Source organism: Nyctibius grandis, chromosome Z (genome assembly GCF_013368605.1).
Source record: "Nyctibius grandis isolate bNycGra1 chromosome Z, bNycGra1.pri, whole genome shotgun sequence".
NCBI classification, from domain to species: domain Eukaryota; kingdom Metazoa; phylum Chordata; class Aves; order Nyctibiiformes; family Nyctibiidae; genus Nyctibius; species Nyctibius grandis.
In genome coordinates this window covers 65,214,645-65,238,800 of record NC_090695.1, presented here as the reverse complement: position 1 = coordinate 65,238,800, position 24,156 = coordinate 65,214,645, and the positions used below count along the sequence as shown (strand labels likewise).

The following is a 24,156-nucleotide window of genomic DNA, read 5'->3' as shown; positions in this document are numbered from 1 at the left end:
TATTTTTCACTTATAACGTTAATCTCCAATTGCATGTAGCCAAAACCCCTTTTGTTTCTCAGGGCATCAAGTTGTCAGCAGAGGTCAAACCGTTTGTTCCAAAACATGCAGCGGTAGCTGTGGCATGGTCAGAACCCTCAGAAGCATATGTCTTTCCTAGGTACTTAACTACATGCTACCCATTTGTTCAGGAACCATCTTTGGATAAGTATGTATATTTTCTGAATCTTATTCCTTGGGGGATTTTAACCTTTCGGTTTAGGACATTGAATACTCTTACGAAGTCAAAGCTCAGATACATTAATGTTCTAACTGTAGAAACGCTTGTGCGTTGTTTTAATGATTTTGGTTTTTGCATTTATGTTCTTTGGGCGTATATTTGGTACCTTTCTTCCAAGGGTCTGTATTGTTACAGAGCATTAAGGAGGATTTGTTGGTCCGTAATGATTGATCTGGCTCTTTTGTGCTTTGGAAAGAGCGGAATCCAGTCCTTGGGTGAAAGAATGGTTGTATTATGACACAAGGCTAGGGTAGATGTAGTCACATAAATGGGAGAGGAAGATCCTCCAAGAAGGTTTCTCATGCTGTAAAACATTTAAATAATGTATGGGGCTCTGCCTGGATCTCCTCTCCACAACCCATGCATCCCCAGAAGGGCAGTTTTAGTGAGAATGCTACAGGTTTCTGAAAGTTTTTTTCTAATAAGGCCTGGAAAAAAAAGGCGTAGTAGGATAGGAAATAATCGAGCCTGGTAAGAATCTTGTGATGTTACATAGTTCTCTAGTTGCTTCCTAGAGATTAATTTTGCAATTACTGTGAAGTTACTGGTGCATCCTAACAAGTTCAGTTAGAGCCTTAGTGAACACATTCTTTGTAGGCCTTCATTTTATCCTACAGGAAATCTCAGTATTTTCAACCCATTTTGATTTGTAATAGAAACTTAACATTGAGGTGAGTATATGTGCATTAGAAAAAACACAGCATTAGCATTAAATCAATTAGCATTAAAAAAAACCCCCAGCAGACAGCAGCCATATCCTGATGAATGTTTTGCCTTGTTGGGACTGAGCCATAGTTATTTTTTTGACTCTCATTTGTTACTTTTCTTCTGTGTAAGTAAACTATGGTTGTAAGAGTTGTTTTGACTACAGTCTATCAGAATTGCAAAAAGTAGTAAGAAATGTGTTATCTGAAGTCTCTTGTTCTGGTGGGAAAGAGAGTTTTTCATTATCTAACCAAGATTCAGAGGTTGGCCACTTCATGGTGAACAGCTTTTTAAAAACTAAATGCAACTTTCTTCAGCTGAGAAATTTCCTTTGTCCCTAATCAAATTTGGATCTCAGCATACAGTTTCTGTATAAAGGGTAGGAGGAAATTGGAAGGAAACTTTGAGTATACATTTGAAAGAAAAAGGCATGCCCCAGACATGTTGTGTTTTCATAAACTGTGATGGTTAAATGCAGGTCAGTAAATTATTATCTTGTAATTCAGCATTGTATTTCATACATGTCTTATACCCCATAAGATGCTAAAGTTCTACTTTGTTATTATGGCATTTTAAGACAGGTTTTACTCTTTAATGTTTGTATTTTTGCACTCAAGTATCTAATGCATGTCATGTAGTTACACTGTGCTTTTGGTTTGTTTCACAAGAAAAAGCCTACTGAAAATAAGTATGAGGAATCTTGATAACCTTAAACAGAAATGAGGACTATAACTGCAAAGCAGTCCAGCCTTGAAACTTGGAAACAGATAACATCTGTGTTTTAAAATGTTTGCTAAACTACGTGGCTTCCCAAAACAAAATTAATTCTTTTTAAAGCAGCCTCTAGCCGTGAGTAAATACCTAATTCAAGTAACAGGGAATAGTTTTCTTTTGAAATGTAGCTTTCTTGTTAAACAGATTCTTCAGCCAAGGAATGATATGTTTATCTAGGCAACAAGATTTGCCCCAGGATGACTTCTCATCTCTTTCTCAATGTCCATCACATAGTGTTCTGGGAGATCCTGCCTTCCGTGAATACTCCAGCTGCTCTTACTCACCTGATGTTTCAAATGTATATCCAGTAGCTGGCTCACAATGTCATTCTACCAACTCAACACACTGTAATGGTTCAGGAATAGTCAGTGAATCTGCTGAGCAATCATATCCAATCAGACAAGAAAGTAAGAATCTTTCAAAGGTGAGCAAATACACATGTTTTAAAAATTAAAATCAAATTCTTATTTTAAAATCAGTCTTCCTAAATGTTTGTTTCATTTTTTAAAGTGAATAATCATTCTGTTCTTTTTGTGATAATGAATGGCGTTTAAAGAGAATGGTAGTAATGGGCCCAACTTCAGATTTCAGAAAAGTCCATGGAATTCTGCACTTCAAATTAATACAGTTTTTCAAGTGATATTTTTGGAACATGAGGGGAATTGCATTCTTTTTCCTCAGAAAGCAGCATGTGGAAAAAAAAAAGGTCATTCATTTGTGAACTATGCTTTCCTTTGTTCACTGGGCATGGGGGGAGGCTTTGAGCCGAGTGGCAGCTTCCATGAACCTGGTGGCTGTAATCAGCTGTGTGGCTGATAAATGATGAAACCACATCCATTGTTGAAGGATTTCCAAGACCTGCTGCAGGTAGAAAACAATCCACAAGAGAGTAGGAACTTGTGTTGGTGTGGAGAGGGAAGAAAGGTTCATACTAGAAGTGTTCTCTTTCAATCAGAAGTAAAACAGATGTTCGGTAAACGTATTCTGTCATTTTTTGTGTATGCCTGTTTGGGGATAAATTTCCTGAAACTTGGATAATATTTTCAAATAAAAAATAGACAAAGTCCGCAAAATGTAAAAACCTGGGAAAAAATCAAATGTATTATTAACCCATTTCCCTCTGGGGTTAGACATTGTGTCTCTTGCATTTGGAAGGCTGTTGCTGTTTCTAACAGATTGAAGTAATTTGTTGTCCAGTCACATCCTTCTGGTGGACCTTACTCCCTAGGCAGAGACCTGGTAATTTCACTGTGGTCAAGCCTGTTTAGAGGAAGTTGTAAGATTAGGTCCTAAGCATGCATTACTAGACGTAAGATACAAAGGCTAGAGACCTAAAATTAGTAGTTTTCTTGCTGAGAGAAAAATTAAACACTGAACTTGTCTGGGAAGAGGGTTAGCTCAGGTGATGTAATGTGAAGAAACTTAGTTTAGCTTCTGGGAGGAGTTCTGTGGTCTTTGTTGGGCTAAGCTATGTACTTTTTGTCATTGTTCCCTGTCATTTATTTTTTTGTGAGCTTGAAGAAAAATAATTGATCTTTCCAGCTTTGCATTAATTTGATCACATCTCATAAAGCTTTAACAATTTAGCTTTGGAGGTTAGGAAATGCCTTATCCTCCCACCCAAGAAGATAATGTTGGGTACCTTGAATTCAGTCCAGCAGGCTGTAATCAGAAAGAGTTAAGCCACTGGTCTAGGTTGATACAGTATCCTTTGCATAGAGGCAAGCCTGCTGCTTGTTCCTTGCCTGTTGTACTGATTCCTGATCCTAGCTTTGCCCAACTATGTTTCCTGTGAGAATCACAAGGCTTTCAGGACTTTACAGTATAGGTGAATGTGTTTCCTTTACTGGGATCATATAGGTGTATCTTTTCTAATTATTTTGACTGCTGCAAGTGTTTTGGATGTTGTGACATCAGTCCTTCCTAGTTTTGCCCTTAACATGCAGTTTAGTCAAAAGATCGGAATGCTTTTAAGATTTTAGCCCTGTTAGAGAAGAAACGCAGTTTTAGAAAACCAGAATGGGCAATTTAAGACCAAACAATTTTAAACTATTGGAAATGCTCTGATTAATGAGATCTTAAAAGTTCAGTTGTCTGGAAACATATGGAATAATCCCTCTTGCTTGGGCTGTAATATATGCTAAAAATGGCATAGTTGACAAGGTAGATAAAATTAAATAAAACTTCTCTCACTGGCTATTCCTGGTTTTATTGGTTACTTGTGGTTATGGTATACTATTTATGTTGTATTAACTTGATGGGCAAGCTCAAGATGCAGAGGTGGTTAACTGTAACTCAAGGCAAACTTGATGACTTTACAAAGTTCAAGTAAAATCAGCTAAATATGTCACAAATACTTGCAGCAGAGGAGATCAAAAGAGGGTGATAAAAAATTAGACAAGAAAAGGCATGATGGAGATGACTCTTCTGTTGGAATTGTGAACAGGACTTCATTCCAGATCTCCACGTGCGGCAGAGATTCCATGAAGCCAGGTACAAATGTTGTTTGGTTAGAAATACATGGAATAGATGTATAATTGTTGACTGTGCTATAGCCTTCGGTTTGTGATCATGTTTCTAAATCTAGAATAATTAAGGACTATGTGACTTTTTGACAAGGGATGGTGACTCATGTCTTTTCGCTGGTTGAACAAATTCATGTAAACCGATATGAAAAACTTCCTAAGCAAACATCTGAATTTACAGTTGCTTGTTGAGTCAGTGTTGTGTATACATGTTGGTTATAATTGCTAGGTTGTTTTTTTAATATGAGCTATGTGTAGCAATAGTTCTTGTGACAATTACTGTAGTTATGTCAACTAGTGTGCTATAAAACATACCTAGAAATGCTCACAAGCAAGTTTAATTATTTAGACTTCACATGCTTTATTCAGACAGGTTCAATAAAACTACAAACAAGAAGTCAACTCAGACTCCAAAAAGAGAATCTGTTCCTGTATCCGCATTTGAAGCTACCGTTCTGGATTTTCACAAGTCACAGAGTTTGGGAAGCAGTGAGATACTGAATGTACAGAATAAAAGTGGACCAATATCTTCAGCGGAAAGTAACATCACGTGCCTTAGTCAGCCACAGATGTCTCGTATGTTGAAGACAGAGGTTAGCTGATGCTTTCATGTTGCAGAACTCATAAAAATAAAACTTTTCTAAAGTTTAAGCATTTCTGAACGCAATTATTTTGCATTTAGTATGGTAGTTTAAGACCTATTTAAGTACCTTGCAAGCAGGGTGTTTCATAGCTGGAGGTTTTACAGTTCTGTTTGTAGATGGTGGTGTTGGTGCTTGCTATCTCCCCTTTCACTTTTTCTCACCATTCTTTCATTGTCTGTGCTGACAGTAGATAGGGGAAAGCCAAGTACTGTTAGAATTTAGATTGGTACTGCTGTGGTCTAGACTTCTAGCTTGCCTGTATGAGAGCACATATATGTTCCTGAGGTTTCTCAACAGCTTCTTGTTTTCTCTCTTGCCTGGAAATAGTAGGTAAGCAGTCATTTATCCAATAGTTTTAACAGATTTTAAAAAAAAATCTGGAATATTGTACTTAATTGCTTTGTGCTAAAGGTTAAAAATAAGAAACTGAATTCCAGAAGGAGGAAGAAATATTGTTAAGATGTAAGCATTTAACTTTATTCTTCTTCTTGATTTCCTTGGTTCCCTCTTTGTTAGTAAACACAATACTGACACATTCAGCAGTATGTCACATATATTGAACAAGAGTTTTCAACAGTGATTAAAGATGAATAATTTGGAAGGATCCAAACAGCATAATATTTCCAGTGCTTCTCAGTGCAAAACTGCCTGTGATGGAAAAAAGAACTTTCTGCTGTCACTTGAGTTTCTTTTTTCATTGCTAGTTTGAGTTTGATGATGGACTTTGTTTTGAATGTACTTGGAACAGTAAAACCTTTTCTTTTTAGTTCTTAGAATCATTGTTTGGATGCTTTTGTAAAATGTAGGAAGGCATCATCTTGCTTGTACAGCAGCGGAGAGGCATCTGCTTATATTTTGTAAGGCTATAGGGTTGAAAGGATGGTTCCACAAAGAAAAGCAACAGAAAAAGTCAGGATACAAAATTCCCTACACTGTTATCTGTGCGTGGATTTAGGATCTTTTAAGTTATGGGTTTTTTTTATGTTTACCTCTGTTTAGGTCAGTGAGTGTATTCCTACTTTTATGATACCTGACTGTCTATTTTACAGGAAGATACTTCTGCAGAAGGCAAAGCTTCATCAAAAACTTTAGATGAAACAGTAGCCAGCTTAATTCCATCTCCATTTGATGGTAAGTGCTGCAGACACAAATTATTTCCCCATATTTTAACTGCTTTCATCTCATCAATTGGGAAAACCAAAGTGTTCTGAGGAGCTGTTGATATGTAAAGTAAACAAGGAATTAAACAGCAAGGTCATTACAAAAGAAAAAACCCAAACAAATAAAGCTGTATGTTTCTTCCAAATGAGATGACCACTTACAGCTCATTCTTGTTTATAGGTTTCATCAGCAGATCAAAACTGGGATTATCTTCCTTCTCTGCTGTTTCTTTGATGCTCAAGGGCAAATATTGATGTAGTTGCCTCCCATGTTGTTTAAGAGGAGAGAAAGTAATGCATATTGATTATTGGAAGTCTGTTCAGTAATTTTCAGATTTTTTTCAAGAATAAATGAGAGGTAAATATTTGATTGGTCTTAATAAGCAGATCTGTTTTAAATAGCTGACAGTCCAGAGTCTACTATGTACCTAAAAATTTTGTGGCATATGTTATTTCTGTCAAGTCTGTTAAACAAAGAAGGATGGCTGTGGAGAACTGTGATGCTGAAATATCTACTTTTTTTGTTTTTTTACCTGATGTCTGGCTGTGGGGATGCAGAACTTTTTTTTTTAATTGTCACAAACTGTCAAGTGGCTAGTTTTAAGTAGGTATTTAAATTTAATTGAAATACGTAAATCCAGAATTATGCGAAAAAAGGTTCTGTTCAGCAGGACTCTGTCTTGGAGGCATCATATGCATTGGATTGTCTAAGTGCCCTTGACTGGATTTCTGCGTATACACAGACACACATCAGTCTGGACAGTTCGGTGCTTCCCACTGACTTCAGTAAGGATTCAGGAAGGACAGGTTAATCTGTTGAAGTGCCTTCAAGGGCCCTCTAAAGATAAAGTAATTCCAGAAACTTTAAAGTCATCTGATAATGTTTTTTCCCCAAACACTATGCTCAGTTCTTATCCCCCAGAATAAAGTAGCAGTTTGTGGTGGGTTGACCTTTGCTGGCAGCCAGACTCCAGTCCAGCTGCTCTCTCACTCTCCCTCCTCAGCAGGACAGGAGGAGAAAACAAGATAAAAAAAGCTTGTAGGTCAAGATAAGGACAGGAAGATGCTCACCAGTTGCCCATCACAGGCAAAGCAGACCTGACTTGGTGAGGAGTAATTTGTTGCATATTATAAATAGGGTAGGATGATGAGAAACAAAGACAAAACTAAAACCACTTTCCCCTTACCCTCTCTTCTTCCCAGGTTCATCTTCACTCCTTCATTCCTGACTCTTCTGCCTCCTCCCCTGCCCTGAGCAGCACAGGGGGATGAGGGTTGCAGTCAGTTGATAACAGTTCCTCTCTGCCACTCCTTCCTCTGCAGGGCTGCAGGGGACAGCCTGCTATACCATGATCTTCTCCAGGGCCTGCAGGGGAATCTCTGCTCCAGCATCCGGAGCGCTTTCCCCCCCCTCCTTCTTCACTGACCGTGATGTCTGCAGGGTTGTTTCTCTCACATTTTTTCTTACTCCTCCCTCTCACAACTCCTGCACGGTGTTTTTTACCCTTTCTTAACTATGTTATCGCATAGGTGCCACCAGTGTTCCTGATGGGCTCAGCTGTGTCTGGCGGTGGGTCTGTTTTGGAGCTGGCTGGGGCTGGCAGTGTCCATCTTCTCACAGAGGCCACCCTGCAGCCTCCCGCCACTACCAGAACCTTGCCATGTAAACCCATTGTGCTGTGTAATTGTTCAGTGAAAGTTTTTCTCATTCTTAATTAAAAATTTAGATTTTGTTCCGTATTTGCTATGTGTTAGGAATATTTACAAAATTAATTAAGTGTGGGTTCTTTCAAAACATTGATACCTCTGCGTGGTAGTGGGTGAAATTCTTGTACGCTGAGGCACATTAGGAAGTCTTTCAGCTGGTATATATGTCTGTAAAACTGGGAAGTTTTAGAAAGTAGAAAGTACTGATGTGGCCTTGTATGTGAAAGCTGTGTGACTGAGTGGGATAAATATTAAAGGAATTTTTTATATAAATATAGCAGAATTTCATTATTTTAAAGAAAAATAGCTTAGAAAATGACCGTGGAATTATTTGTATGTAGGTAGTATGACACAGTGTAGATTTCCAATTATAATTTAATTGGACTAAATGTATGTATATAGTGCTGGACAATACATAGAGTAGCTACAATTCTAGAAAGCTTTCTGGAGAAATGAAATGTGTCATATTTCAGTCCTTCCTCAGAAGGAATATGGCTGTCTGCTGTATTTGCTAGTCCTTGATTAATTAATTACAGATTCTTTTTCTTTTGAATATTTGAGAAATATTTTTGAGACATCTTTGTGTAACACTTTTTTTCCCCAGCAGCATTTTCTGAAACACCTGCAGGTGGCTCTGCTCAGCCACATGTGTCTTGGGCCATGGTACTTTCACAGCCCCCAAAGAAAACTGTGTCATCACCAGCGTCTGAAGGTCTTTCCAGAGGCAGAGGGAAGCAGGATAGTGAAGCAAAGGTACTCGAGAATTGTCTTCTCTAAACTAATTTCTATTACTGTGTGACTATGTCTTTTGATGTGAGATGTTGCCATTTTTTTCGTAGGCTCTGTACAGTGTCCACTTCTAATGTAGCTTTTAAAAAGTAATGTAAAGTCATCTTGTTCTTATTAGAATTTTTCTTCTCTGTAGTGGAAAAGAATAACGATGTCAAAAAGACAGTGCTACTCCAGCAACACAAACTTCCAAAACAGCTGATTTGAATACATTTGAATACATTACTTTTAGGCTGGACTTCCTGACCCTCAGAATGAGACATGAAACGTGGAACTCTTGCCTTACTTGGGTGGATATTTCCTCTTGAAGTAGTCCAAATATGTTCTGATAACTGTGCAGCGTGCTTCAAATTAAGAGTTTTTGCAGTAGCTCTGAATTTCTAAGAGAGCTTGAATTTTCCTTGTCCACTTAATGTCCTAGCCTGGATTGATTAAGATACCCTTTAGTTGTATAAGGGTGGTCACTTGCATTTATTTTGGTAGGTGATGTGGAAAAAAATCAATTTCTAATGGTCATGCCTCCATGATTTTTTTTAGCAGCCAGAAACAAAAAATGATGCTAGTGAAACTGAGCCTGAAGAAGGGTCAGAAAAGAAGAAAAAAAAGAAGAAAAAGAAGAAAAAAACAAAGACACCTGCTGACGTAGAGAAACCTCAAAACGAGTCTATTACAATACAGGAACCACCAAGGATTGAGGTACAGTGAAGAGGTTTTTATTGGTTTTTAAGTGTTATGAGTGTACTGGAAAACCAGATATTAACACAGCTTTGTACAAATTTAAATTCAAATCCCATTTGTAGAGAATATTGGTTCAGGTCCATTTCAGTTGAGATGTTACTGGTAGTCAGAAGTTACTGGTAGGCAACGGTTGTGCATTTTGATTTATCACGTATTCAGTGAGCACAGAGGAGTGCAGAAGAGACTTAGGAACAAATTTGGAGTGATGCATCTGAGAGTCTGGATGTTAACAGGTAGCAAAGACAAATTTCCTAAATTAAAAATATTCTGTAGTAACTGTTGCAGGAAGCAAAGTGCACAAGGATGGGTAATATACTGGGTCCCATAGTGTGCTACAATTTTAAAGAATGTGGTACTGGTGTTAGAATTCTACCCATCTCACATCTGGAAGCAGTTTCTGTGGAACGGAGGTGTCACTGCTTACATTCCTGATTGCTAATTCCAGGTTTTTTTCATAGCTGTACTGTGCATGTTAGTATTTTGATACTTTTGTGTATCAGTATCAAGAAGGCTTTAGACTCTCCCACATTAGAGAATAGTTGTATGGTCTGTGATTTAACAGCACTTCATTGAAAGCCCCATATTGTACAGCACTATGTACATGTGTTGATTTATAAGTTTGATCTAGCGAACATAACAGTCTGTGAAATGACAGCATAAAGAAGGCTTCCTGGCTGGCTTCTGTTCTGCACATTTTAGCATGCAACATGGAGCAGAACTGTGGCTACATGTTCTTTTCATTGTGTGGTTCATTGTCCTGGAACAGCACAAGAAATGACTGTTTACAGACCTCTTTGTTAGAGAATTATGGGTAGAATCAAAGATGTGCAGGTTCTTTCCCTCATGAGAACATCCCATTTTTACTATATGCTACCATAAAATGTCTGACCTGTGAATGACTTACCATCTAAACAGAAAGAGAATGACAGGAGTCATGGAAAATAGTAGGAAGGTAATGCGCCTATTGAAGACAAAAATGGAAAAAGCGGCATAGAATCATGGAACAGGACATACACATTGCATTGAAATCCCTGATGTGGATGCCACATCTGTTGTGGCAGTGGGGGACAGCTTTCAGACCCTCCTGGTTTGCTGGGAATACTTGTATGCTCATCAGTTTGAGAAATGGGTGAGATGCTTGTATGATGCTCTTGAAACAGAAGAGCATGAAAGGATCATACACATGGAACTTCTGGGCACCCAGGAGATTTTAGAAGGTTCTGCTATGTACAGCAGCTCACCAGAGCAATATATTGGATTGCTTACTAGTTTTATAAAAAGTCACTCATTTATAGACACTGTTAGTGAGCATAAATGGATGCATTTGGGGAAAGTAATCATGTTTTTCCATGTACAGTGATAGGCCTTGAGCTATGTATTTTCCCTGAGGGGAAAAAATTTGGAGCTGCTGTTGATAATCAGGTCAGTGCTGCTAGTACTGGTCAAACATGCAAACAGTGTTGGGAATTATTAGGAAGATAGAAAATAAAATGGATTATGACAATACATAAATCCAGGACATGTCCAATCTAAATATAGTGTGGATTTTGTTTTCTTTTGTTTCTCCCACCCCTTAAAAAAATATACATACTTGAACTAAAAAAGGTAGACAAAAGACTCCATAAATAATCGAAGGTATGAAGCAGTTTCTGTGGGAGGCAAGACTGAATAAACTAGGACTTTTCAGTCTGTAAAATAGATCACAGAATCACAGAATCAACCAGGTTGAAGAGACCTCAGGGATCATCGAGTCCAACCATTGCCCTGGCACCACCCTGTCAACTAAACCATGGCACTAAGTGCCATGTCCAGTCTTGTCTTAAACACATCCAGAGATGGTGACTCCACCACCTCCCTGGGCAGCCCATTCCAATGTCTAATAACCCTTTCTGAAAAGAAATTCTTCCTAATGTCCAACCTGAACCTCCCCTGGCGAAGCTTGAGGCTATGTCCTCTTGTCCTATCGCTAGCTGCCCGGGAGAAGAGGCCGACTCCCACTTCACTACAACCTCCCTTCAGGTAGTTGTAGACTGCAATAAGGTCACCTCTGAGCCTCCTCTTCTCCAGGCTAAACAACCCCAGCTCCCTCAACCGTTCCTCGTAGGTCAGACCCTCCAGACCCTTCACCAGCTTGGTCGCCCTCCTCTGGACTCGCTCCAACACCTCAACGTCTTTCTTGAAGTGCAGGGCCCAGAACTGGACACAGTACTCAAGGTGCGGCCTCACCAGTGCCGAGTACAGAGGGACGATCACTTCCCTAGATGGGCTGGCTACGCTATTCCTAATAGAGGCCAGGATGCCATTGGCCTTCTTGGCCACCTGGGCACGCTGCTGGCTCATGTTTAGCTGGCTGTCGATCAGCACCCCCAGGTCTCTTTCCACCAGATGTTTAAGTGGGAATCAGAAGTGACAAATAAAAAGGAAATTATTTGATCTTTCTCCTAATTTTGTTTGATGTCCTCTGGTTCATAGGTGATGAGTTAAGAGCAAATATAAGGAGGTATAACGTCACACTGAGTGCTAGATTTTAATTATTCATGTTGCTATAGGATGTTGCAAATGCCAGAAATGCAAAGGTACTACCTCTGGTTCAAGAAATCCCTAAACTGGAAGTGTGTGTTTGTGAAACATTTTTCACTTTCTTGCAGTTGTCTTTTGGCATACTTCCAAGCTTCTTTGAAAATAGTTCATTAAGTGAGATGTGTCTGTCCTTACGCTAGAGCTTCCTAGCTTTGGCTGTTTAAATGGAGTCTTTTGGACTGCAGAAGTGTTGGTGCGTTCAGTAGTATTGTATCACAGCTAAAAAGGCCTCTCAAAGTGAGGGGAGAAGCAATTGAATAAAAACCAAGCTGGTGGATCAGGATCGTTGTGATTGAGGTAGTGGATATAAGGTGACCAGTGTAGAGCAAGCTCCAGCCTGTCTGCACTTAGTTAATCCGGAGTCTGGATAATGTATCCTCTGCTAATAAAACTTACTATTGTGTCTAAGCCTGCATAATCACTTGAGTGATTTATCTGTTTATTTCCATACTGTAGTCAAGAGTTATTACCCTTTTGCCTGCCCTTTTTGTTCTTCACCACTCACATGTTTAAGGCAGAATTGCACAGCTGGAGACTGTACTGGAAGAAGAGGGAAGTTGTTTGCAAGGCTGTTAAATGATCTGAAAAACACTCCTTTAGGAGCCATTTACCTCTAATTATTTGTATCAGCTGACAGCAATAACAAGCTGCTGTTGGAAGCATTCTCTTGTCAGCTCTTTCAGCCCTGAATTAGCTGCCTCATAATTGACTTAACCATTGTAGTGCTGATTATAGTTGGTCCCACTGCAGTTGGCTTCTGAACTTTTGTACAGTGAAACAAATTATGTTGAATGTTTGATAAGCAGGGAGAAAATCGTTTGAATGTAGGAAGACTCAGTTTTGAGAATATGGACTTGGTACTTCTTACAAAATCATCTTTTGATTTATTGTTTAGGATGCTGAGGAGTTTCCTGATCTGTCAGCTGCTTCGGATAGGAGAAACAGACTAGGATCACAGAAATCATCATTTACTCGTGCTGTCAGAAAGCAGTCTGAAGTAAGTAATCTTATGACATTATATGAATGTCAAGAAAATAAGCAGGAAAACACTGCAAGTTTTAAATGAGACTAAAGGTGAAATACTTCCAACTAAATGCAGGTGCTTATGATATGAGGCTCTGTCCATGGCAGCAGTCCCCTTACGGTACTCTGTGGACAGTGAAGAGCTGCTCACTGTATTCAGTAGATTCATATTCCAAAGGTAATTTTTGGTGTCTGAACTGCTGCCTAAACTCTGTGCTACTAATTTCAATATAGACACCTCTGTTGTGGACACTCAAAGTTAGCAGAGATTAATTCTGTTTATGTAGTTTATTTTCCTACAGGTAGTGTTCTACTTTAATTTTTTATTTCAGAAAAATGATTCTAAGACTTTCAATTTCTGCCTTTGCTGTTTGTTCAGATAATCAAATTTCAAGGACATCTGAACAGTGTAACACTGTTCTCAAGCTGTGCAAGGGTAAGAATTTGAGTCTAATATCAATTCCAAATCCAACATATTTTTTTTTTTACATGAGTGAAATGAATCCCAAGGATTACTTTGGAAATTCACTCAATGTGGGAATGAATCCCAAACATAAATCCCAAGGATTGGAAATATGATTGCTCTTGCAAAGCAAATAACATAAATAATAGAAGTGAAATTCCAGGTTCTGTTTCTTTGAAACTAGTTTTGCTGTTAGAAATTTTTGTCCTTTGTTTGGTTTTACTGTGAGTATTAGTGGTTTTAAAACAAAAAACAAAACCCTTGTTTGCTTTTGAGGCGGTAAATTGCATTGACAGGGAGGAATGAGCAGCAAGAAGCACAGTAATTGCTCAGACCATATTTGTTATAAAGAAAGTGCTATACAGACTTGCACCTCAAATGAAAAAAACCTTTTAGGTTTGTAGGCGTAAGTGGGATATAACCTCTCAAAGCTTATGTAAGTTGTAGAGACATGATCATTAAGCCGCTCATACGCCTCTGTAACAAATATTTGAAGATGAAGCTGCCTTGCTGTTTTTTTCTTCCAAATCTGAAAAAAGAAGGAAATCGTGAGTCTTATTAAGTAGTCTGGCAGCCAGTAAATGATCGCACTTTTCGAAGGCCACAATAAGGTCTTCCCAGAACTTTCTCCAGCCTGAATAACCCAACTTTCTCTGCCTTTTTATCACAAGAGAGGTGCTCCATCCCTCTGATCATTTTTGTGGCCCTCCTTTGGACCTGCTCTAACAGGTCCATGTCTTTCTTGTGTTGGGGACCCCAGAGCTGGACACAGCACTGCGGGTGGGGTCTCAGGAGAGCAGAATAGAGGGGGAGAGTCACCTCCCTTGATCTGCTGGCCACACTTCTTTTTATACAGCCCAGGATACGGTCGGCTTTCTGGGCTGCAAGCACACATTTCCAGCTCATGTTGTTTTTCATCCACCAGTATCCCCAAGTCCTTCTCTGCAGGGCTGCTTTCAGTCCCTTTATGCTCTAGTCTGTACTGATATTGGGGATTTCCCTGACCCAGGTCCAGAACCTTGCACTTGGCCTTGTTGAACTTCATGAGGTTCACACAGGGCCACTCCTCAAGCCTGTCAAGGTTTCTCTGGAGGGCATCCCTTCCCTGAAGCATATCAGCTATACTGCTCAGCTTGGTGTCATTCACAAACTTGTTGAGGGTGCACTCAATCCGCCTGTCTATGTTCCATTTGAATTTAATATTATCTACACTTTACCCTTTTTCATGTGTCTTTAAATACTTTCTCTTCCTCCTTGTCACCTTTTGTCTCTAAATGTCAAAGATCCGTCTCCCCGAAGAGCCTTGGGATAGTCAGTCTCCCACACTGGATGGAACTCCTAAGGTGGATGGACTATCAGGGAAGCAAGCTTCATCTTCTATATTAGAAAGAAAGAAAATGCAGGTAAACGAATTCATGTTTGAAAATAAGTTTACAACTCAAAATGGCAAAGGAAATTAGCATATTTAAATGCAAGACTAAGTCCAAGCTCATCTGCAATTGTATTCATACTTTGTCATTCACACTGTGAGATAAGTTATAAATCCTCTTGATTAGAAGCACTCAGTGGTCATAATTGCTAGCCCCCAGTTTTGTGATACAGTGTTTAGGGAAAAATACTAGCTTTTCATTAATGTCTGTGAGTTTCAGATACCAGGAATTTTTCTTTCACCTGTCTTATTTGATCATGGCATAAATCCAGTCCACACTGATTATCTTAAGGAGTTGGGAACCTCTTGAAAGTGGTTCTGCTAGATTAAGACAAGGAGACAAGGAGATCCACTTATCTTAGGGCAAGGAGAAGAAATATGGAGCAACAGTGAGGTCAGTAAGTAGTTCCGTGTTGGTGAGTTGGTTCTGGCATAGCTCTGATGCAAGATGAGATCCTAGGCTCAGAAGGAGCAGGTCACATTCCTTAACCCTATTGTAACAGAAGCTATAATGAATTGATCCTCCAGGATAAGACTTCTAAAAGTACAGAATCTGTGATTCATTTCCTTAGCATGTTCTGCCGTCATAGTTTGCCCTTTCGTAGTCTTTGCTAGACTATGCATTTGTAATCTTTTTATATTCTGAATCATTAAATGTGGTGCCAAGTGGGGGACACCGCTTTAAAGCAGACAGAAAGATTACTGCTTTTGAGGATATGGTGCTTAAAGATGATTACCTCTCTTTAATAAGGCACTGAAGATAATGATATATGTGTGTTGCGATCACATACCCTGAAAGATTCACAGAGCAGTTTTTCTGTACTTTTAACAAAACTTTCAATTTTTTCTTCTTCAGAGATAGGTGGCAGTCTGACCAAAGTGGGAGCCTGACATAAAGCACCTCCTTTATTAAAGTCTTTGTACTTTTATGCTTTATTCCAGTAGCTATTCAAAAGTTATTTGAACTGTTTCTGATTTTTTATTTTTCACATTAAAGTTAATGTGTATTTAAAGATCAAAATACTTTCATTGAATGAAGTTAAAAATCAAAAGTATTGTGGATGAAGATGTTGAGTGTATTGCTCACCATACAAAATACAGTCATTACATTGTGAAATGGAGAGCATTACCAGTTGGTACTGAACTTGTTCAGGAGATATCCAGGAACAGTGGTAAGAAGAGTCAAATTCCTGTGCAACTGGATTTGGGTGGCATGCTGGCAGTCTTGGAGCTGAAGCAGCAAACAGAGAAGTCAAAACAGTCTTCTAAACCTGTGGTGTTTTCAGGTATTGATTATGATGAAATTTCCTTTCTTTCAACTTGTATTGTTTTTAAGTATTCAACTGTTAAATGTAGCCTGATTTCTGATCTGTAATGATCTCTGAATATGCAGGCAGGAGCACAGTTCACAAGATACAAGAGAAAATGAATGTTCTTTTAAAAACATATTTTAAAAGCATGGCACTCTGAATTGTTTGGAGGGAGACTTGGGGAAAGAAGAATCTTCAGGACAATGTTTTGTAAAAGAATACCTTATATAAATGAGAGGTGATCGAAATTTAGCTTTGATGAAAATACTAATGTTTGTGGAGGTTTTTGCTTTATCTTAAGTACATGTGTTACTGTTGTGATGTGAAGCTACAGGAAGGGGCTACACAGTAACAAAGGCTTTCTTAAGCTTCTCTGATGCTAGAAGTCCTAGAGCTGTAACTTGAGTGAAAAAGCTCCTTTGCAAACACAGGGGTTATAAGAGAGTCAATCAGCCTAAGACAAAGGATGAGTTCTGCCGTGCCTGATAATTGCGAAGTAATTGCTGTTAACAAAATGCTAGGTTTTAGTGATGGAGAGAATCTTTCAGACCATGTGGATACATGACCAGGAAGGAGAAACAAATAGCTCAGTGTCGTTTCCATTGCAGGTAAAAATTTAGTCTTGACTATGTTACTGCAGTATATTTGGCAAAAGGAAACATGGTGTTTGCTAGAATTTAGTGATGATAAAATTTCCTTATTTCAGTAAAGAACTTTTTAAAAAATTATTTCAGAAAGAGAGCTAATCACGAGAGAATTCATCACATAATGTTTAATATGATTTAAATAAAAAGATCAAAATACCAAGCATCGATGCAATTTTCCTTTACTAACTGAGAGAATTTTTAACATGCTTTTTAAAATTCTTTTTCTGCAATTGAGCTCTTTTTTTCATTTGAGTCAGTCAAGCTCAGTGCTGCGGAGGTGCTAATAACCAGGTTTGTCTCTATGAAATTGTACAGTGCATGGATTGGCGAGTAAATGGTGGAGCACAAAGGTATGGGTTACAATACCTGTTTTCTAATATTAAATTGCTTGTGTCTGAATCTGCTGCAGAAGAGAAATTGATGTCATGTTTGTATCCTGGAAGTATAAAGCAGATGTTACCTCAGCTTTATACTTTTATTTAACATTTGGTGCACCCATTAAATTGGTGTGTACCGATGTGTAACTTTAGTTTGTGAAGTAGCATTGTGCTGACCTCTGTAACCAGAAGAGAAGCACAGTGAAGGAGTGTGACTGCAGACAAAGTTATTTCATTCCACTTACTGCTTCATTTGGTAAACAATGTATGGATGGAACAGCATAGTAAAGCAGTAATTATTTGAATTTAAATTATGTTTTGGAAATGCATCGATCGTGCAAAGGCGTGGCCAGCAGATCGAGGGAGGTGATTCTGCCCCTCTACTCTGCTCTCATGAGACCCCACCTGGAGTACTGCGTCCAGCTCTGGGTCCCCCAACATAAGGACATGGAGCTGTTGGAGCAAGTCCAGAGGAGGGCCACGAAGATGATCAGAGGGCTGGAGCACCTCTCCTATGAAGACAGGCTGAGAGAGTTGGGGCTGTTCAGCCTGGAGAAGAGAAGGCTCTGGGGAGATGACCCAGCAGCCTTCCAGTACCTGAAGGGGGCCTACAGGAAAGCTGGAGAGGGGCTTTTTACAAGGGCAAGTAGTGACAGGACGAGGGGTAACGGTTTTAAACTGAAAGAGGGCGGATTTAGATTGGATATAAGGAAGAAATTCTTTACTGTGAGGGTGGTGAGACACTGGAACAGGTTGTCCAGAGAAGCTGTGGATGCCCCCTCCCTGGCAGTGTTTAAGGCCAGATTGGATGAGGCTTTGAGCAACCTGGTCTGGAGGAAAGGTGTCTGGAACCAGATGATCTTTAAGGTCCCTTCCAACCCAAACCGTTCTATGAAAATGACACAAACTGTTAAACCCATCAAGTTCAGAACATGAGAAATCTTGTGAATTTGAAATTAAGAGGTGATGTACACAGTGAAGGAAATGTCATGTGTCTGCAGGATGTATACTTAGGTAATGCTTCAAATCCAGCTTCAATTCTTGTAGCCACATATGCTAAGATACTGCACAGTGTTCATGGCAGTGTTCTCGATTTGCCTTTGTTACAGAGCCAGTAAAGAAAAGTTGCAGTGTAGCAGTTTTATGAAGTAAACTGTTTATGCTAATAGTACAGTATGTGGTGTTGGAGGATCAGCATATAAATACTTTGGAAGCAGAAAATGAAGATGGCTTAAGAAAAGCTTTGGGTGCTTTTTAGGGGACAGAGGCACAAAGGTGTCAAGCTCATTCCACTGATACTTATGTCATCCTCTTCATTGACTTGCTAATGTAACCTGGTTTATATTGCAGGTAACTGAAGTTTGACAAAGTGTTCTCACATGATATAGCAATTCCTACTGACAGCTGAAAAAAGAGAGTAGTTTTTAGGGTGTGAGGTCATGGTTTGGATGGTCCTGGTTCAGTGACTTGGCCTGTCATTTAAAGCTTCTGTGCTTTAAACCCTCTGAAAAGTGCAAGTAAAGTAGACATCTCCTGAGAGCTGTGCTGGTTAAGCAAAAGAGACTGAGCTGTAGCTTTGCATTACTCATTATCCATCTGCAAATGAACTTTATCCAACTTCATTAAGGCGTAACAAATGGTAGGAGTAAGTGCTCCAGATTATTTACAGCAAGTAAATTTAAAATCTGTAACACTGCAATTCAGTATTTATCTTAATGCATCACAGAATCTGTTGAGGAGGAAATGCCATTACCATGAAACATGGAGATTCCTGAAGGTTTACCAAGCCAGCATGGTGTGGTGTTGAAGGTAGCTTGGAGTGCAGTGTTTTGCCAAATTCTGCTTTTGACAGTTCAGGGAAAGAGCTGTGATTCTAGTTGTATAGTAAAAGTAGAGGACATGTCAGTCTTTTGGGAGGAGTATCTGTATTAAATGACATTGTTTTATGACACAGGATCACCTATAAATATTCTTAATAGCAACCCAACACAAATTTGACATATGTGTACTAGTCCTAATCCAGCTATGAAACTTGCATTGGATTCTAGTTCAGGTATTTGTTATAGTTTTCTGATGTAGACTTTTTTTTTTTCTGTCTCAGTTGGTGGTGCCATACCATTGCTTTCTAAAGAACCTGCTACAGCCGCAAAAAGTCACCGGTTAAACCAAGAAAAGATGCCCCATAACCCTTTGGATTCCAGTGCTCCTTTGGTAAAAAAAGGGAAACAGAGAGAAGTCCCTAAAGCAAAGAGACCAACACCTCTTAAAAAGGTGCTCATATTTTTACGTTAATAGTACAATGTAGGCTAAAGTAACTTACTCCATGAGTCTGTTAAACCTTCTGGTACGGAGATCTGCATCTCAGTGTCCACTTGTCTACATTCAGTTTTAGCTTTCCTTGGTTGGAGGCAGGGCCAGGGGAGAAGAGAGGAGTCTTGCTAAATAGCATATACAGATTCCCCCAAAATATGTTTTCTCACTTAAATTACTTGATAGCTGAAGAAGTGCCACTACAAAAGTGTCCATACATCATTGGTACAGGGAGACAGCCAAAGAAATCTTATTTGGTTTGGGCAAGATATGCTTATTTGCAGGATTGGGGAGAATGGATCAAACAAAGGTAGTATTTAATGTTTCTGTGCTCTTCCAAGCCAGAACTTCAGCTGATTCTGCAGCAACTAGTGTTAGACCCACCTAGCAATTTCTCTTGTATCTTCCCTCTGTCCATTCATGTTGCTTCCTCTCATGTCTTCTATACAGAGGATTTTGAGATGCCACTCCATCACTAGGTCACTTTTTGGTTTAGGACAATTCTTACAGAGCTAGTGAAGATAGTTTAATGGTCATTCCGTGCTGCTTAATGAATTTGAGAACTGTACAATATAAACAACATATAGCAAACTCTGGGGGGATGATACTAGTTACTGCATCTTCTGGCTGTTCTGTCTTCATGCCATCTATTTTCCAAAATAGGTTTGAGAAAACAGAGATTTCTTTGTGTAATATCTGTGTTCTGAGTATGGTAGGGAGCTTATTTTTATTCTTTGTTCATCTTTGACAAATGCAAATGGAGAAATTTACTTTTGCAATTAGACTCTGTGGTGTAATTAATTACAGATTTTGGGTAGAGTAGCTGAGCTAGTGGTCATGTATGAAATAACTGCTTCTTAGCAGCTATGAAAGCAGCGAAGGAAGATGAATTTCAGGAAACTGATTATTGCTTTCACCTACAGTAGTATGTTTGGATTCATCATATGTCCTACTTTCCTTCCTTCTGTGTACCAAATGGCTTAGCTATCCATGGTAATTTCTTCTCTTTTTCTTTAACCAGCAAATTCGGAGACAGTGGTCTTTTAGCCTGACTCAATATTTTTAACAGAGGAATAAGGGTGAAGAGTGACTGTGCACATATATGTGTGTGTGTGTATATATATGTACATGAGTGTTTGGCTGAATTGCTACAAATTGATAGACTGAAGAAGAAAGGTAAAGAGGGAGGCTTGCACCTGCTTCTCTGCATTGAAGCAATTCATTGCTTTGATTTTAATTCTACCCTTGTAGTTGACCCCTAGTAATTATTTTCTCCACCCAGACACTGGTAATCAAGGAAAAAGTCCTTTTATGTATAGCTTTAGGGAATATCCTTCTTTTTATGTGTGAATTAATAAAAACCGAAATGTTGTAAACTCTGATAGTGCCAAACTTCTTTATGAATGGTCTGTATGTAAACACTTGGTAAGAGAAAGTGCTTTGTTATTTATGTGACGTTGAACTGATTTGTGTTTTATACATATTTTTTAGATTATCCTGAAAGAAAGAGAACAACGAAAACAGCAACACCTGTTAGAACAGACAGCAGTACCAAAAGGTGAAGATAATATTTGTCAGTCTGCAGAAAATGTCACTGAAGGTGGAACGCTTCTACAGGATAGTCGTGCAGGTATCTTTCAAGAGAAAGCTATAATACAGTATGTAGATGGAGATTTGAGAGTGAGCACACTTAGTACTTTCAAAAATGTGTACCAAATACTGCCAAATGAAAACTGTAACTTCAGAATTTTCTGAGAGTCAGCTTGGGCTTATCTAGAATTAAAGTGTGCCAAAGCTGATAGTCAATGTAGTTGAGTAATTGGGATTCTGGTTACTGTTCCATGCTTTTATGCCTGTTGGATTTATTGTCTGTTGTAATGAGAGTGCATGCATCTCTCTGGCAATCTGTTTAAAAAGAGGTACAATAAGAAAAACTAAGAGATAAAAAATGTATGACCTGTTCCTCTACTACCACAGACTGTTGTAATGCTGAAGTAACGACTTCCAGAGATACTTGACAAATCAGTCTCTTCACAATGCTTTTTGGTCTGTCTTTTCATTGAACTATCTTTATTTACATGATAGCTGTTCCTGTAACACAAGTTGCTGAAGGGTTTCTTGAGAACACAGGGATCAAGGAATTTACAGAAGGTTCTATGACTTCAAAGCAGCCAACCTCCAATCTTCCAAAAATCCATAGTAGGAATTTTAGAGAGTAAGTATTGATTGTATTGGTGTCTGTTTTTCCACAATACCACTCATACGGCATTTTCCAAACAAGATATTTGAATTGCATTCTCTGCCACACTAATTGGAGTTTGGACTGAAGGTTCTAAATTTTTTTTTTCAGTTTTTCTGTAAGCTGACACACAAAGAAAGAAATCATATCCAGAGAAATGTCTGTACATTGTTGTAGTTCTCGCTTCAAAATGCATGTTCCTTGAAGGAAAAAAAAAATCAAAAATTCATTAGAGGCTAAGGAAGGAAAAGAGGCTACTGTGAAAGTATAAGCACCTTATTTTAAGTAAATGGAGTACCACCTTAATATTTAAGAAAGAGTAGTACACCTTACTTATTTTTAGTGTGTGCTTTGGTTTTCTGCTGCCAGACCGAATGTCAAAAATGTAAAGAATGTGACTAGCCAGATGACATTTTCATGTTGTGGCTAGGCAGAGAAATAAAGGAAAGATTTATGGGTTATTATATGCGAACACATTTAGTTTTGTTTAAACAGATGTGTATACATGTTTCATTATAAAAGAAGAAATAGTGATTACTGTACATGAAGAGGTCAGAGATCCAGTCATGACAGTTTAAAACAGTTGCTTTAGGTAAGCAGTGCTTTAACTTTTAGTTTTCCTCCCATAAAGGCACCACTGGCCTTTTTGCAGTTCATGTTGTAGTAAAGGTTAATATTGATACAGCCATTCTTTATCTTCCTTATGCCATATGTTAGCTCTAATTTAACTTGTAATGGCATTAAAAATTACTTAATTTGTAAAATTAAGCACAAAAATACTTAATCTGTGCAACACTGTTTTACTGAAAGTACAGTTTGGGTTGAATATGTACAGGGCAACTCAGTCCTACGTCTTACAGGATGCAGAGCATTCAGCAAAGCTTAGAATATTTTGTGTCTTTAGATGAGATTTTCAGTGTTTTAGTAGACTTGTCTTTGAGACTTAGTGAAATCAACTGGTAATAGTAAACTAAAACTGTTGTAACTTAAGTAAAATAAAATTTTAGGATAATTGTATCTCCTAAGATCAAGATAGATCTTGTGATCTCTTCTCATAAGATTATGTGAATTTACCATTGGCATCTTTCTGTTGACTGTGCAGTTGAGATATCTTTAGTTTTTCTTCTTTAAGACCCTTCTTTACTGAATGATTCTTTGTGTAAAAGATGGAAAAAATCAATTTGGAACTCTGATCTTTCCCAGGGAATCTTAGAAGGATGAAGTACGTCTGTTTTTATCCTTTCCTTATGAACACCATAAGGCTGTAGTCTGATAAGTGAAATAGGATGACAGACAAAAAATATGAACCTGGGGAGGAGGAATTCAATTCACATTTCCATCTTTATTATAAGTAGGCTTGTATTTATAGAAATAAATTGGAATTTTATACTTTGGTTGCTGTACTTTGATTAATATAGGTCAAAATAAATGCCCTCAGAAAAATGCTTCAATAGAAAAACATATGTACATATATATATTTATTGGTATAAAATATATATATAGGTTTATTGTACATGTGTGTATGTATTTTTAGTATAGTTTGATAGGGGAGCCAGATACCATCAGTAAAAATACCTTCTGTAAGTTCTCAGCCACTGAAAAAAATCGTAAGTAAATTTTTGTTTTCGTGTGTTTGGATTGGAAATAGAAAAAAAGACAAAGACATAGAATAGAATGGAATGTAAACTGTTTATATTTTACTTATTTTACATATTACATATTTACGTGTTACATATTTGTAATTTTAGGGTTTTTAACATTTAATTGATTCTTTCTTCCAGTTATTGCAGCCAGGTACTTAGTAAAGAAGTTGACAGTTGCGTGACAGATCTCTTAAAAGAACTGGTTCGTTTCCAAGATCGCTTGTATCAGAAAGACCCGGTGAAGGCCAAGATAAAACGCAGGCTAGTTATGGGTCTTAGAGAAGTTTTGAAACATCTGAAGCTGAAAAAACTGAAGTGTGTCATCATCTCTCCTAACTGTGAAAAGATTCAGTCAAAGGGTAAATACGATTAAAAAAAAACCAAAACAGTTTGTTTAATAAAAGAAATGTAAAAAAGCAGACTCTGTACACTGGCAGCAGTATTATTATTGGAGGGACTTGTTCGAGTAGCCTTTGAAATCTAGTCATACAAAGATGCCTTCCTCCTTCAGATTGTTTACTGCTGTGCAGCCGAAGTGTGAGCTGAGTCAAGGCTATCTGGGGTGGGGGAACTTGTCTGAAACTAGGATCTGTTTAGTTATTGATTTGCAGTGCAGCTGCACAAGATTGCACTGGCACAACTGGGAAGAGACAAAGGTTACTGATGCCAGCTGTGCCACTACAAGAAGTCCTGCTGTATCAGTCTCTGTTAGGCCACAGACTGACAATCAGTTGTCAGTGATAGTTTGTTTAAAATTTGTTGTAATTGTTGTCATTACTTTCTATTAACTTTTAAATAATTTCTTAGCAGCTG

The 24,156-nt window shown here is 38.3% G+C and overlaps 1 protein-coding gene across 5 annotated transcripts in view; it reads left to right on the top strand.

The window, feature by feature from the left end:
- The window catches only part of SECISBP2 (SECIS binding protein 2), a 28,935-nt gene that overhangs the window by 1,743 nt on the left and 3,036 nt on the right, over nt 1-24,156 (top strand). The window contains exons 2-15 of one of the 5 annotated variants that reach the window (XM_068423558.1): nt 63-160; nt 1,994-2,183; nt 4,123-4,252; nt 4,654-4,877; nt 5,978-6,059; nt 8,400-8,548; nt 9,122-9,280; nt 12,798-12,899; nt 14,672-14,791; nt 15,971-16,103; nt 19,253-19,422; nt 20,953-21,091; nt 21,547-21,676; nt 23,482-23,702. In XM_068423558.1, coding sequence (XP_068279659.1) covers nt 63-160; nt 1,994-2,183; nt 4,123-4,252; nt 4,654-4,877; nt 5,978-6,059; nt 8,400-8,548; nt 9,122-9,280; nt 12,798-12,899; nt 14,672-14,791; nt 15,971-16,103; nt 19,253-19,422; nt 20,953-21,091; nt 21,547-21,676; nt 23,482-23,702 — 2,047 coding nt within the window. Of the gene's footprint in view, nt 1-62; nt 209-1,993; nt 2,184-4,122; nt 4,253-4,653; nt 4,878-5,977; nt 6,060-8,399; nt 8,549-9,121; nt 9,281-12,797; nt 12,900-14,671; nt 14,792-15,970; nt 16,104-19,252; nt 19,423-20,952; nt 21,092-21,546; nt 21,677-23,481; nt 23,703-24,156 lie in introns of all 5 variants that reach the window. The other 4 variants (XM_068423557.1, XM_068423555.1, XM_068423556.1 and 1 more) reach the window with 4 other exon arrangements.